Source organism: Belonocnema kinseyi, chromosome 2 (assembly GCF_010883055.1).
Source record: "Belonocnema kinseyi isolate 2016_QV_RU_SX_M_011 chromosome 2, B_treatae_v1, whole genome shotgun sequence".
NCBI classification, from domain to species: domain Eukaryota; kingdom Metazoa; phylum Arthropoda; class Insecta; order Hymenoptera; family Cynipidae; genus Belonocnema; species Belonocnema kinseyi.
Window position 1 is genome coordinate 62,247,590 of NC_046658.1, and position 12,621 is coordinate 62,260,210.

Genomic DNA, 12,621 nt, shown 5'->3' on the forward strand with positions numbered 1-12,621 from the left:
AAGTGTTTTCGGCATATAGGTAAGATAATAAATTTCGTTGACGCCCAAAACGAAATGTATTTTATAAATTTAATTCCATTTTAAGTTGTAGTAATCTTATATTATATTCGAGATTGTTTAATTAAAAATCCGCTTACGCCCCAATATAAAAAAGTTACTCCGTACTCGACGGGCTTTCTTTCTTGATTTTCTTCTGAAAAGATCATTTCTCAAAGAATTTCTTCCAACTGATCATTAACTCATCCAGGTGTGGTTTTGCGTTTCTTGCCAAGTTTTAGTGCCAAGTCTGGTTCTAAGCTTAAGCCCCATCCAATATTTCTACGCATATATTTTTCTTGCAGAAACAACAGCCCCGCCAGAAATCTCTAAAGGATTATCTCGTGAATCACTTAATACTTACGGAGTTACTTACTTCAAGGAAAAAGATGGTTCTTATGCACGGCTAAAGGACCTACACTATATTGATGTGGCACAAAATAAAAAGTTTATTATTGGGATATATGACTCGAAGGACAATATTCATCCAATATATGATAAAGATAAAACGCAGATTTTACTGAGTAAACCATTCTATCAGCATGTTCCATTGACACCACTACACCATAAAGTATACGATAGGTACTTTGTGAAGATTCACTCGCGGTCGGAGACGCCTCCACCTGAGCGCTATGTGTCACCCATTTCAGGACCCGGTCTGAGACGCAGATATCAGATAAAGAATTTAGAATTGCATCACAATAACCATGCAGTGTCCAGTTTTTAATACTTGGATATGGTTTCGAATAAATTTTCAATTATTTTTAATTGATATACTTGTATCCAGTAAAATAAATGTATGGGTATGATGCATCAAAAAGCTTCTTCACTATCTTCCAAAAATAACACCCCTCTCTATAAAGTTTGGTTTTTTGATTTTCAATTGTTGCCTAACAGATTGAGCACTACTTACTTTAGAACCCCAACTACATAACATTTTCGTACGCAGATGTGAATTTCGTTTTTCAATTATTTAAAGCTTTGATCCACTTTTAAATCAATATTTGAAAACTTTGAGGTTTTATGTATGGGTAACATTTTACACGCGGTGACGTAACATGTTAGTTCAGCTGCTAGTACGCCATCGACTCTTCAAACATTAGTCTGATATTTCCACTGCGACGTAAAAGTCACTAAAATTCCTATTAATTAAAAAAAGATATTTTGAAGATAAGGCGATGTAAAATCCGACAATAAAGTAAAATCTTCAGAATTAAAAGCGATGACAGTCTTGAAAATGCGATAATCATATTTGATACTTCAACTTTCGGAATTGTTTTTTCGGTTATAAAATGTATCTAACTTCAATTCTTGTACTGATTCCTATGTACACAAATAAAAACAAATGCTGCAACTCGATAATTAAAAGTAAACATTTTTAAGCAGGGAGAATGTACAAACTTAGGGGATAACAAAATAGAATGTACATAATTCTAAGCATCGGTAAATATATTTTTGGAATGCTGGGGCCCCTGTTAAGACTATGAGCACATGTTGACATACTTTTTAAAGGACAAAGTTTGATCCTTTCCAATGATATATATATATATATATATATACATCAGGGCCCAGTTGTTGTTTTTTATTGGATATCCTTGGTTTTCTGTTAGAACGTAAATAAAGTAAAATTAAATGTATTTTGAATCATTAACTTGTGAATACGTGATGTTGGTAGAAACGACGTAGCGTATTTACAACTTTTCCAATAATTCCTTCTTATTGCTCTAATAAAGCTTAAATAATTACTTACTCGAATAATTGTGGAGCGTATTTGGTATGCACCATATATTTCTGCGAATAAGGATTGATGCAAAATCAAGAGAAAAATAATACTAATTAAACTAACTATTACTGTATATGATAGTAAATTTAAAGCGAATTAAGTGTTTCACTATTGACAATTAATTAATATGAATTAAGGTAAACAAAATGCCAATGTTAAATTTTGCTACATATTCACCAGGTTTTGGATACACAGAAAAACGCTGGTGTTAAATGTGTTGCAGCTCAAATTTCATTGGTCTCCCAAATAGCATTTGAAATAATTTTCAAGTCTCAAATGTATTCCTCTGAATGTAGGTGCACATTTGGGCATCTAGGGGAAAGTATTATTCGGAGACTCAATTTTGGCTCAATGCCGAGAGTTATGAAGTGCTGAACCGCGCTATCAGTCACCTAAACACCTGTCAAAGCAACTATTCGCAGTGAGATATTAGAGTAAATAATCGTTAATAAGGAAACTAATTGAAATAATATTTGCTTAATTTTTAACTTTCTTTCATTTAACAGTATGTACTATTCACTTAGGATAAAATGATAACTTCCAAGTATTAGGTTAGTCATGGCCGTCGGTATTTAAACTAAAGCCGGGATGTGTAGAAAAAACCATGACCGTCTTCATATACAATTAAGTATTTTCACTTCAACCACCAGCTAAGTTCACTTTTCTGTATACAGAAAATATATAGGAAATTTCTTCGAACGAACAGGCATCAATTAAGATGCAGACGGTCACGACTTAGTTTTTACATCCCGGCTTTGGTGGTTTGAATATCGTGTAGGTTTTGAATAACCTAAGATTTGGATATCACGCAAAGTACAATTTTTTTCCAAGACACTAAAATTCACTGGTAAATGGAAGGAAATTAAAAGTTAGGTAATTATTATTATAACTTACCTGCTTATCAACATCTACTTCACCCAAATAAGACCCGACAAAATCATCTTGACAGGTGACTGACAGTTTGTAGGCGACACTTTACGTTGCTCTGGATGAGAAAGAACAGTATCTAAATGATGATTTTCCCCTAGATTCTCCGAATGAACCTCTGTGGCTCAAATTTGTTGCAACTAACTTAAACACCGATTTCGGTGTACAATGGAGGATCGGCGATTTTCTGTGTAATCGTTTGGGTTTATTTTTTTACGAAACCAGGTCGTTTAATATTATTTCCAGCAGTTCCATTAAGATTAATTGCTTAAAATCATTCTTTGAATGTTTAAACTGCAGTCTTTTTATTAAATTGTATTTATGATAATACTTTACTTTCGTATTTATTTTGTGAATTTCTCCGTGGATTAATCTCTTTTTTTCAAGGATTTTATTGAAGCGTGAAAACTTGTCACGTGGAACCTAATCGTTGGAGTTAGAATAGGAGAAGCCTTTGCTAGTGGTGTTAGGAATTGAAGGGTCATTAGAACATTTATTTTGGCTCATACAAGCGAGAATAATCTTTGGGATTAGTTCCTGATCCTTCATCTAACTATAACATGCTCTTGTCAAATTACATGCTACAAAAGTCACGTTCTCTTTATATCAAAGTAAAATTCCAGATTTTTTAGAAAAATCTTTAAAAACTCCCTTTAGAAATTTAAAACTTAAATAATTATATGTTTAAAATTGTAACAAAAAAATGAAAAAAATTGAAATAGCTTCGAAATTTTCAATACAATATTATAGTGTTCAAAGCGAATTTGCTTGTAAGAGCTTCTGTAAATCAATCTCGCCTTCTCCTTACCTCAGGGGGTTAGAGCAACCAAACGGACCATCTGAAGACCTAGGTTCAGAACGCAGCGGAGACAGAGAAGAATGTTTTCACAACTTAATAAAAAAATAATAAATATTTTTAAAAATATTCATCAAAGGTGATGCGGAGGAAAAAAATTGAAATCAATTACAATTACTCTTAAAGATCTAGACAACACTGTAAAACTAAGAACATAAAAAATTAATGAAAATATTAAATAGACATTACTTAAATTTTGATAAGTTTAATATAAAATAGAATAGTAGTTTCGATATATTGTATTTTAAGAAAAGAACGAAGAAGCATCCGCCTTTTTAAATTAAGCTCTGCGGGTGAGCTTTTCATATGATATACCCTCCCAAGAAATGTGAATTTTAATAAGAAAGGGGCTATCAGAAAATGGAATAACCAAGAGCCCCGCTCCTAACTTACTTATTATTCCATTATACTTTTTTCATTATATTATAATATTTGAAAACAAATATGGGAATAGAAAGAATTAGAGCGTGATATTTTCTTTGTATTATTAATGAAATTAAGTGGAAGTTTTTAAAATGACAAGGATTAAAAATTGCGAGAATTTTAAAAGTTTTCAATTAAACGAAACATAGAAAAAGAGGAACAGTCCTGTACTTGTGTTGTGCATTAGGGTTACCCTTATTTAAAAATTTTTTAATTTCTTTGCTTTCACCCTCCAAGTTTGTTTGAATGCCCAAAAAACTAATTTCCAAATTTAAGCCTGAATGGTTAGTATTTAGAAGTTTCGCAAAGACCGCGAAGTTTTCCATTGATTAAAAAAGGGAATAAATCAACCTTATCTAAACCTAATATTTTACCGGAATAATTTATCACAAATAACTCCGCGTTTCAGTGTATTGTTTATAATTTGGAAAAAATTGAGTTTTGTTCAAACAATTATATTTTTTTATATATTTTATAGTTGTCATTTTTCAAAATATTGACATTTTTTAGATACTATTTTGTTTTTACAAAATACTCCTAAACTTTTAAACAAATTGAAATTTTGTAAACAATGCATTTTCTTTTACTCATATTACGTGTCTTTATGGGTAAAGAAGACAATTCGCATTTTTTCCTCATTTTCCACCGATTTAGTTGATACGAGTTATCTTTTTGTTTTAAAGAAACGCTCCTAATACATTTTTTAATGAATTTTAATTATTGTTTCGACATTTGATAATATTCTCAAAAAATAAAATTGTACCTGGAAATATATTAAGCTTCTGAAAAGTAAAAAAAGTTAAATATATAAAAAAAAAATTCTTTAAACAAATCAAGTTAATTTGAGCATTTACGAGCATTGTCAGAAAACAAATTAGTACTAAAAACTATTAAAAACGATCTCAAATTTTGTGACCTAAAATGTTTCTTTTTTTTAATTTGAACTACATACATACCACAAGAAGCATATATTATTTTAATTATTTTGTAATTATTTTAACAAATTATATTTTTTGTCATCAATTATAAATCCATAACACTTAGAAAAAATGTTTATTTCACGACCTAACTGAAAACATTTAGAAGAGTTTAAATTTTTTAAGAATTCCCAACAATATACTGAAGCAGGGAATTATTTGTGATATACTATTGCGCTCAAATATTAGATTAAGCTAAAGCTGGCTTTTTCCATGTTAAAAAAATAGGAAACTTTATGGTCTTTGCGAGAAACCTAAATATCAATTAATTTGGATCAAATTTTATTATGGCACTACGCAATCAGCTTCAAGGTAGTGGTAAGAATAATTTTTCATTCAGAATTTGGGACTAAAAAATTTGTTCTCCTAGGTTCAAAATTCTAAACTTGGGGAAAATTCTTGGTTAGTTTATTAATTTTATAATGGATGAACAATTAATTAAAATTCTGTCTGAGAATTTGTAATTTCCTAGAATGGCAAAAGTTTCTGCATTTCTGTTATGAGAGTCGTAACTTCAGAAACAATTCACAAAGTTTTCGCAGAGAGGATTTTCGAACGTTTCAAGGTGAATCAAAAATGCATAATTTAGAGTTTTCTGAAAAAAAAACATAATTCTGTCAATCGAAACTTCTGTTCATAAAGGTCTTATTAAAGTGCACTAGTGACTTTTTTGAAGATGAAATTTAAGAAAAATCATGATTCGCGAACTTTGTGAAGATTTGAAAAAATGTAAAGTTCTCGCATTAACTTTTATGAGTACGTATGAATCTGGAGAAAGTTTTGCTCCTTCTGGCGTTTTATTACTTAACGGTTTTGTTCCAAGTACGGTGAAGATAGACAGAGTAAGTCAAATCAACCCCAGCGCACGTCCCCAATGAAAACCCTCGTCACTCTGAAACGATTTCACTGCTGCCATCGAGCTTGCTGTCACGCAGTTACAGTCTAAAACCCCGCGGTGCCTTTCCTGAACGTGGAATAGAATAAGGATATAATATGCTCCAAGACACGTCCTCTTGAGAATAACCTAAGAAAATATACAGTCTACGAGATCGGGTTCGAAGTAAACGACGAATGAAAGTAAAAGTAAACTTGAAACTATAACAGAACTCGCTGCAAGAGTAATTGTAATCAGACCGCTCGTGACAGTTCAGTGGCGAGTTCTCATCACTAGACGAAACCTTGATCTTTATTCTCAAAGAATACAAAACTTAGTTTAGAATTAAAATTATTGTTTGAATTGATAATTGCGATTTATCGTTTTCATTTCAACCGGAGCTCTAGTTGGCGAAACAATGAAAACAGAAGTCTGATATTGGTGCACTTCACGGGAGAGTTAGCACAGTAAACCGCACGAATAAATTTTATCTTTCAATAAGATAAAAACGTTGAAGCACGTTTATCTAACAAAAGATCGAATTTATCTGACGAAAGATGAAATTTATCTGAAAAAAGATCAAATTTATCTTACGAAAGATAAAGTTTATCAGACGTAAATATTTGTTCGACATGTGTTATATGTCAGGCGGATGCGTCTATGCTAACCGAAAAGATATCCTTCATAAATTTAAAAATCCTCGCGGCATTCAATTTTAAATATTCTCCCTTTATTTCACTAATTTTAAGCAAAAAAATCACTCACCTGCACTTACTGAATACACATTCTGCACTTTGGTTAGTTTATACCAAATAGTGTTTGTTTACAATTTTTGAAGTCTGCATCAGGGTCGATAGAAGACTAAAGATTTGTTCAACAAAAGTAAGGGACTGAAGTCTGAATATTTAAAATTGAATGCCGCGAGAATTTATAAATTTATGAAGGACATTTCTTCTGTGAGCATAGACGCAGCCGTCTGACATATAACATATGTAAAACAAATATTTACGTCAGATAAACTTTATCTTTCGTAAGATAAATTTTATCTTTCGTTAGATAAATTTTATCGTTCGTTAGATAAACGTGCTGCAACGTTTTTATGTTATTAAAAGATAAAATTTATTCTTGGGGTTTACTGTGAGGGGTCATGTCTCAGAGTTTGCTCTCCCTTGAACCATGAATACTGTTTGGAGTACTAAAACACTGTGGCAAGTTTGTAGTTAGAACTTTGTTAGAACTTGTTTCGCTTCTTGAAAATAGTAAAAAAACAAATAATTTTTGTAATTACTTATCCAAAACAGAATATTTATTTTTCATATTGTAACTTTATTCTTTTCATCACAAATGTATAGTACTAGGATGCCCCTCATTTTCAAGTTCGAATACTTTTTGCGGCACACTTTATATTGATTCCAATTGAAATCAATATTCGACGTGTCATAAAATGCGACGTGGAGCAGTATAGAATGGAAGCGTCGATATTTAATTAATTATTTATATTTAAGAAATATGTTGAGGAAGGTATGAAAAAAAATTATGCATACAAATGATTATTTGAATATTTAAGAGCTTGAGACACCATTTCTCCTTATTTGATCAATATATCACATTCTGGGTTACTTTATAATAAATGGAACTGATCTGTGGGTTTGCCGCAACAGAAATTTAAAACTTAAAAATGAAGGCCACCCTAGAGTTACAACATAAGTTCGCGGATTGAAAACTTCAAAGCGCGGTTTTCTCGAAAACAAAAAATGATAGCAATCCCAAAATTTTTCATTCCCTTTAAGACATATCAAAGTGTATTTACGATTTGTTAAAAATCATATCTCGCAAATACTAGGTTTAAAAATTTTTAATAAATTTTGCTTTTTAATGGACAAATTATTGAGTGATTGAACAAAATTGTAACAATTTCAAACTACAGCTCAGCATAGTTATTTAGTACCCCAAACACAATTCAAGTTTAGAGTAAAGCAAAATCTGAGTTCCTTCCTTTCACACGAAATGCCCTTTTTTCGCGAAATATCCATATCTCGTATATCGCGAACACTTTTGAATGAACAATTTTTGTTAAAAAAGTATTTTAAATTATGTGTTTTTTAAATCTACAATATTTATTGGTGATGCAATGAACAAGTTTAAAAGTATGTGAGTCTTAAAAAAACATTGGTGATCTAATTTTCGTGAGTATTCTAGAATTTTTGGGATTGTTGAAACCGAATCTTACATCAGACTTTTTAACTCAAGTTGACCAATCCAATATGGCAAATTAAAAATTCGAAAATGCTCTAAAATTTTACATTCTCATCAGAGAAGATATTAGATTTGTGTAAAATTTGACCCCTTACCACAGTTTTTAACAAATTCTCACGTTTTAAGACCCCGTAAATCCGAAAAACAGGTTTTCACGAATGTGTCTATCTGTATGTATGTATTTATGTCTGTCTGTATGCATCTATGTATGTTTGTTTCCACAATAACTATTGAAAAAATCAACCTATTAGATTTGCCTTTGGTACACTAGTTCAGTGTCCTAAACTAAATGTCAAGTTCATTATCCAGCGATTTTGGATAAAAATTCAAAAAGTGGGCACATTTTGAAAATTTTTGAGACCACTTTCTCAAAAATTCAAGAATTCTCATTACGGTAATTCATAGTATTGAGAAAGTAAAACAATTTATCATAATGACTTTTTTTATAAAATCAAAAATTACCAAAGTTGTAGCATTTACAAAATTCCAAAAAGTACATGAAACTGAATACATTAAAACAAATAACGCACAATATGAAAAAAGTCAATAAAATAAAAATGTTGTTTTTTAAATTCCCTGCAAAATTATCCCATAAATTATTTGAATTTTCTTGAAAAATCAAAAATTCAAATTTTCACAGCATACAAAATAATGAAAAATGCAAAGATAACATTTTTCGTCATTAACAGTAAAAAAAAATTTGCCCGCTGCGTGAACACATTCTTATCACAACTTTTGTATTTTAATTTCTTTTTCGTCTCGTGTTTGGGATCACAAAAACTAAAAATTTTTATATTTTTAATGCTATTTTTTACGATTAAAACCAAAAACAGAACATATCAAAAAATTATTCATGACAAATAAGTAATGTTTATATTCTCATCAGAGAAGGTATTAGATTTGTGTAACATTTGAACCGCCACCTTTTTGTCAAATGTCCACGTTTTGAGACCTCCTGAATTTGAAAAATAGGCTTTTTGCGAATCTGTCTGTCATTCTGCCTGTCTGTGTGTGTGTATGTATGTATGTATGTATGTATGAATGCATATATTTACGCATGTTTGTATGCATGCATGTATGCCTGTCTGGCTGTGTGCTAAACTAAAGTACGGGTGTGTATATTATTCAAAAAGTTGAACAATTTATCTTGACGACTTTTTCCATACAACCAAAAATTACCAGAGTTAAAGCATTTACAAAATTATGAAAAACACACGAAAATGAACCTTTTAAGCCAAATAACGGACGATACGAAAAGAGGCAAGAGAAAGAAAGTTTGATCTCTAAATGCACTACAAGATTATTATAATAACTTCTTGAATTTTCTTAAAAAATCAACAATTTTAATTTTGACAGAATACAAAATAATGGAAAATCTAAAAATTACATTTCTTCATGCAACAATTTCATAGTATTTCAAAGATTCTCACATATATACGAGGTGTGTTCAAAAAGTAAGATGACTTTTAAATTTTCGCGGGCTACATACATTCAAGTTTTAAATTTTTTGTTTTGTTGTGTTGATGCACTCGTCACGATCATGTGTTCACAGTTTTGACTATATAGCTCGTGTTACTTTTCTGGCAGAGGCGTAAAACGTTAGAAGGGTTTGGTGTGCTCGGCGATTTTCTTCTTTTGAAAAAACTGGAGCAGGAGTTTGCCTTAAATTTTGTGTGAATTTTGTGTGATTCAATAATGATCCTGATTTTCTCAAATGGGTTATAACTGGGAATGAATCGTGGGTATATGGTTATGACGTCGAAACTAAAGCCCAATCGTCTCAGTAGAAGCATCCTGAGTCTCTAAGACCGAAAAAAGCACGTCAAATTCGGTCAAATGTGAAGGTTTTGCTCACTGTCTTCTTTGATTACCGTGGCGTAGTGCATCAGGAATTCTTACCACAAGATCGTACGGTCAATAAGAAGTATTACCTTCAAGTCATGCGCCGTTTTCGAGAGGCGACACGCAAAAAACGTCCGGAACTTTGGAAAAACCATTCGTGGCTTTTGCATCACGATAATGCACCTGCTCATTCATCGTTGCCTGTGAAAGATTTTCTGACCAAAAACAACACCACAGTCATGCCTCAGCCTCCATAATCACCGGATTTGGCCCCCAGTGACTTTTTTCTTTTCCCAAAACTGAAAAGACCCATGAAATGACATCGACTTTCAACGATTGAGGAGATAAAAACTGCATCACTGAAAGAACTTAAGGCTATACCACAAAATGTTTATCAGAAGTGCTTCGATGATTGGAAAAAGCATTGGCACAAGTGTATTATATCTGAGGAGGATTACTTTGAAGGGGACAACATAAATATTGAGGAATAATTTAATATTTTTTGAGAAAACCATAAAGTCACCTTATTTTTTAAACACACCTCGTATAATAGAAAATGATGCAATCTTCAAAGCGATTTTGAAATAGTTAACTTTTGAAGATTTAAGAATGAAAAAGAATAAATTTTGAAGCTTTAACATTAACATTTTTTAGAAATTCTTATAATTTTTTACACATTGATTCTGCGACTTTTGACTTCACAACGTGAAATAAAAAACAACAACAAAACACTATATCTACTTGTTTATAGGTTAAGTTAGAAAGTACTTTAAAAGATTATTTATTATCACTTCCTTTAAAGATATTTTAGATCACACTAGAAATATTTACCCGGAAAGAGTCTTATTTACCTACAGTGTGTGCATGACAAATAATAAAAATGCGTAAAAACTTTTATATGTTTTATATTAGTTTGAAGACAAATCCAGTAATACTGATCGTTGATTCATACACAGATGACTTAAACATATTTAAAAAATAAATCAGAATCGACCATTATATTGGAAATGACCAATATACCATAAATTCATCCTAATGTAAAACATCATATATATTAGAGAAGAAATTATGTTTAGAAGAGTTCTTTGAAGAGGCAAGGGTTGTACAAATATTACTTCAAGAAAAGAAGCATTTAACTTTAATCCAGTTTTCATTCAAACAAAATGAATTTCCCACAAAAACGTATGTTTCCTAATATCTTTGTTTCAAACAAAGAAATGTGTTACGAATAAAGAAAGTCTTATATTATTAATGAATTCTTCTGAACTGAACTTATAATACCTTTGTGCAGCATTCTGAGGTTTATTTTACTTTCATTTCAATTACAAAACCCATTTCAGTCGAAGAGCATTTTCTACGGTGATCCGTAGTCTTCTTTGAAAAAAAGATTTGTGAAATGAAAGCGAGAGAAAAATGAAAAAGGGAAAAGAAAAGAAAGCAAGCAAGCAATAGGACAGAGTAGTTAAGTCTGTTGGATAAAATTCATATTCAATATTCTTTGATCACTCTGTAATGGAGAACTGAGTTCTCACGATAGATGTATCTATATAGCTGTTGCTGAAACAGGATCGAGGGATTAAAATGCAACCCTCCCTTACTGCCATTGCATTCACCATCTTGGATATTAAAACTGCAAAACAATCGCGAGACCGAGGTGAATAGTCTGCGTTCAAGCGGATAGATATTAAGCTTGGGTATTCGATGACCGAATACTCTTGTCGTCGAAACTAAAGCTCAAGATATCGTATATACAATCATTTTCTACAAAAAATCTGTCCTGGAATTCATATTAAAATTTCCAGGTGATGCATTTTACTTCTTTACAGCACGTACAATGGTTTGTGTTGGCTGAATTTTCTACAAAAATATCTTTTCAATTCGATTCATTCTAAATCTTAACATTCAACTAATTCAATAGAATTCTCAGCGAATTAATTCAACTGAATTAAAGATGAAGTTAAATTAATTTAAGTGCTTTCGAAGAAATTATAATCAGCTGCACCAAATTTCACTTCACTTACATAATTTAATAGAATAAGTACGAGTACGAGTGAATTTAAAATAAACTAAACCAACCGAAAGCAAAGTGAAGTCAAATAATTCAAATATATTCAAGATTATTTGAAAAGTGCAGTGTAATTTACTTCGATTTTTGTTTGTTCATTCATATCAATTCACATTGTGAGTCCCGTATAGCAATATTTATTGAATAATGTTTTATGTTATCGTAAAAGTACGTTTCAAAAGTAAAAAAAAAAATCCCGATCCAAAATTTGTTTCCAAAACCCGTTTAAAAAGTTTTAAGCTTTTAATTTTTTTAATTTCCTTTGTTTTTAAGATCATGTCAGCATCATTAATTATCACCTGAGATGAACAGGTGATTAAAAAAAAGTTTTAAATACTGTTGCTATCATAAAAGGATTTTTCAAATATACAAAAACCTCGGTGGATTATAGTTCTCATTCTGAAACATAATTTCATAATTTCACATTTACTATTTTATGACATCCATGTTAACAAAGTTCCGTCATAATTTTTTTGTAATGAAAAATTTATATTTAAATAAAGTACTCTCACGATTATTTTATTTTTTGCACAAAACATACACATCCTATGTAACAATCATATTCCGAAAAAAATCTTCTGG

General features: G+C 30.9%; 2 protein-coding genes across 2 annotated transcripts in view; both read left to right on the forward strand.

Annotated features, from left to right (window-relative positions):
• The window catches only part of LOC117168025, a 1,154-nt gene extending 194 nt beyond the window's left edge, over positions 1-960 (forward strand). Inside the window, exon 2 of the mRNA XM_033353344.1 lies at positions 342-960. Coding sequence (XP_033209235.1) covers positions 342-763 — 422 coding nt within the window. The 3' untranslated portion in view covers positions 764-960. The remainder of the gene's footprint in view (positions 1-341) is intronic.
• Positions 1-12,621, forward strand: part of LOC117168023 (nucleolysin TIAR-like) — a 1,157,331-nt gene that overhangs the window by 971,460 nt on the left and 173,250 nt on the right. The window lies entirely within an intron of this gene.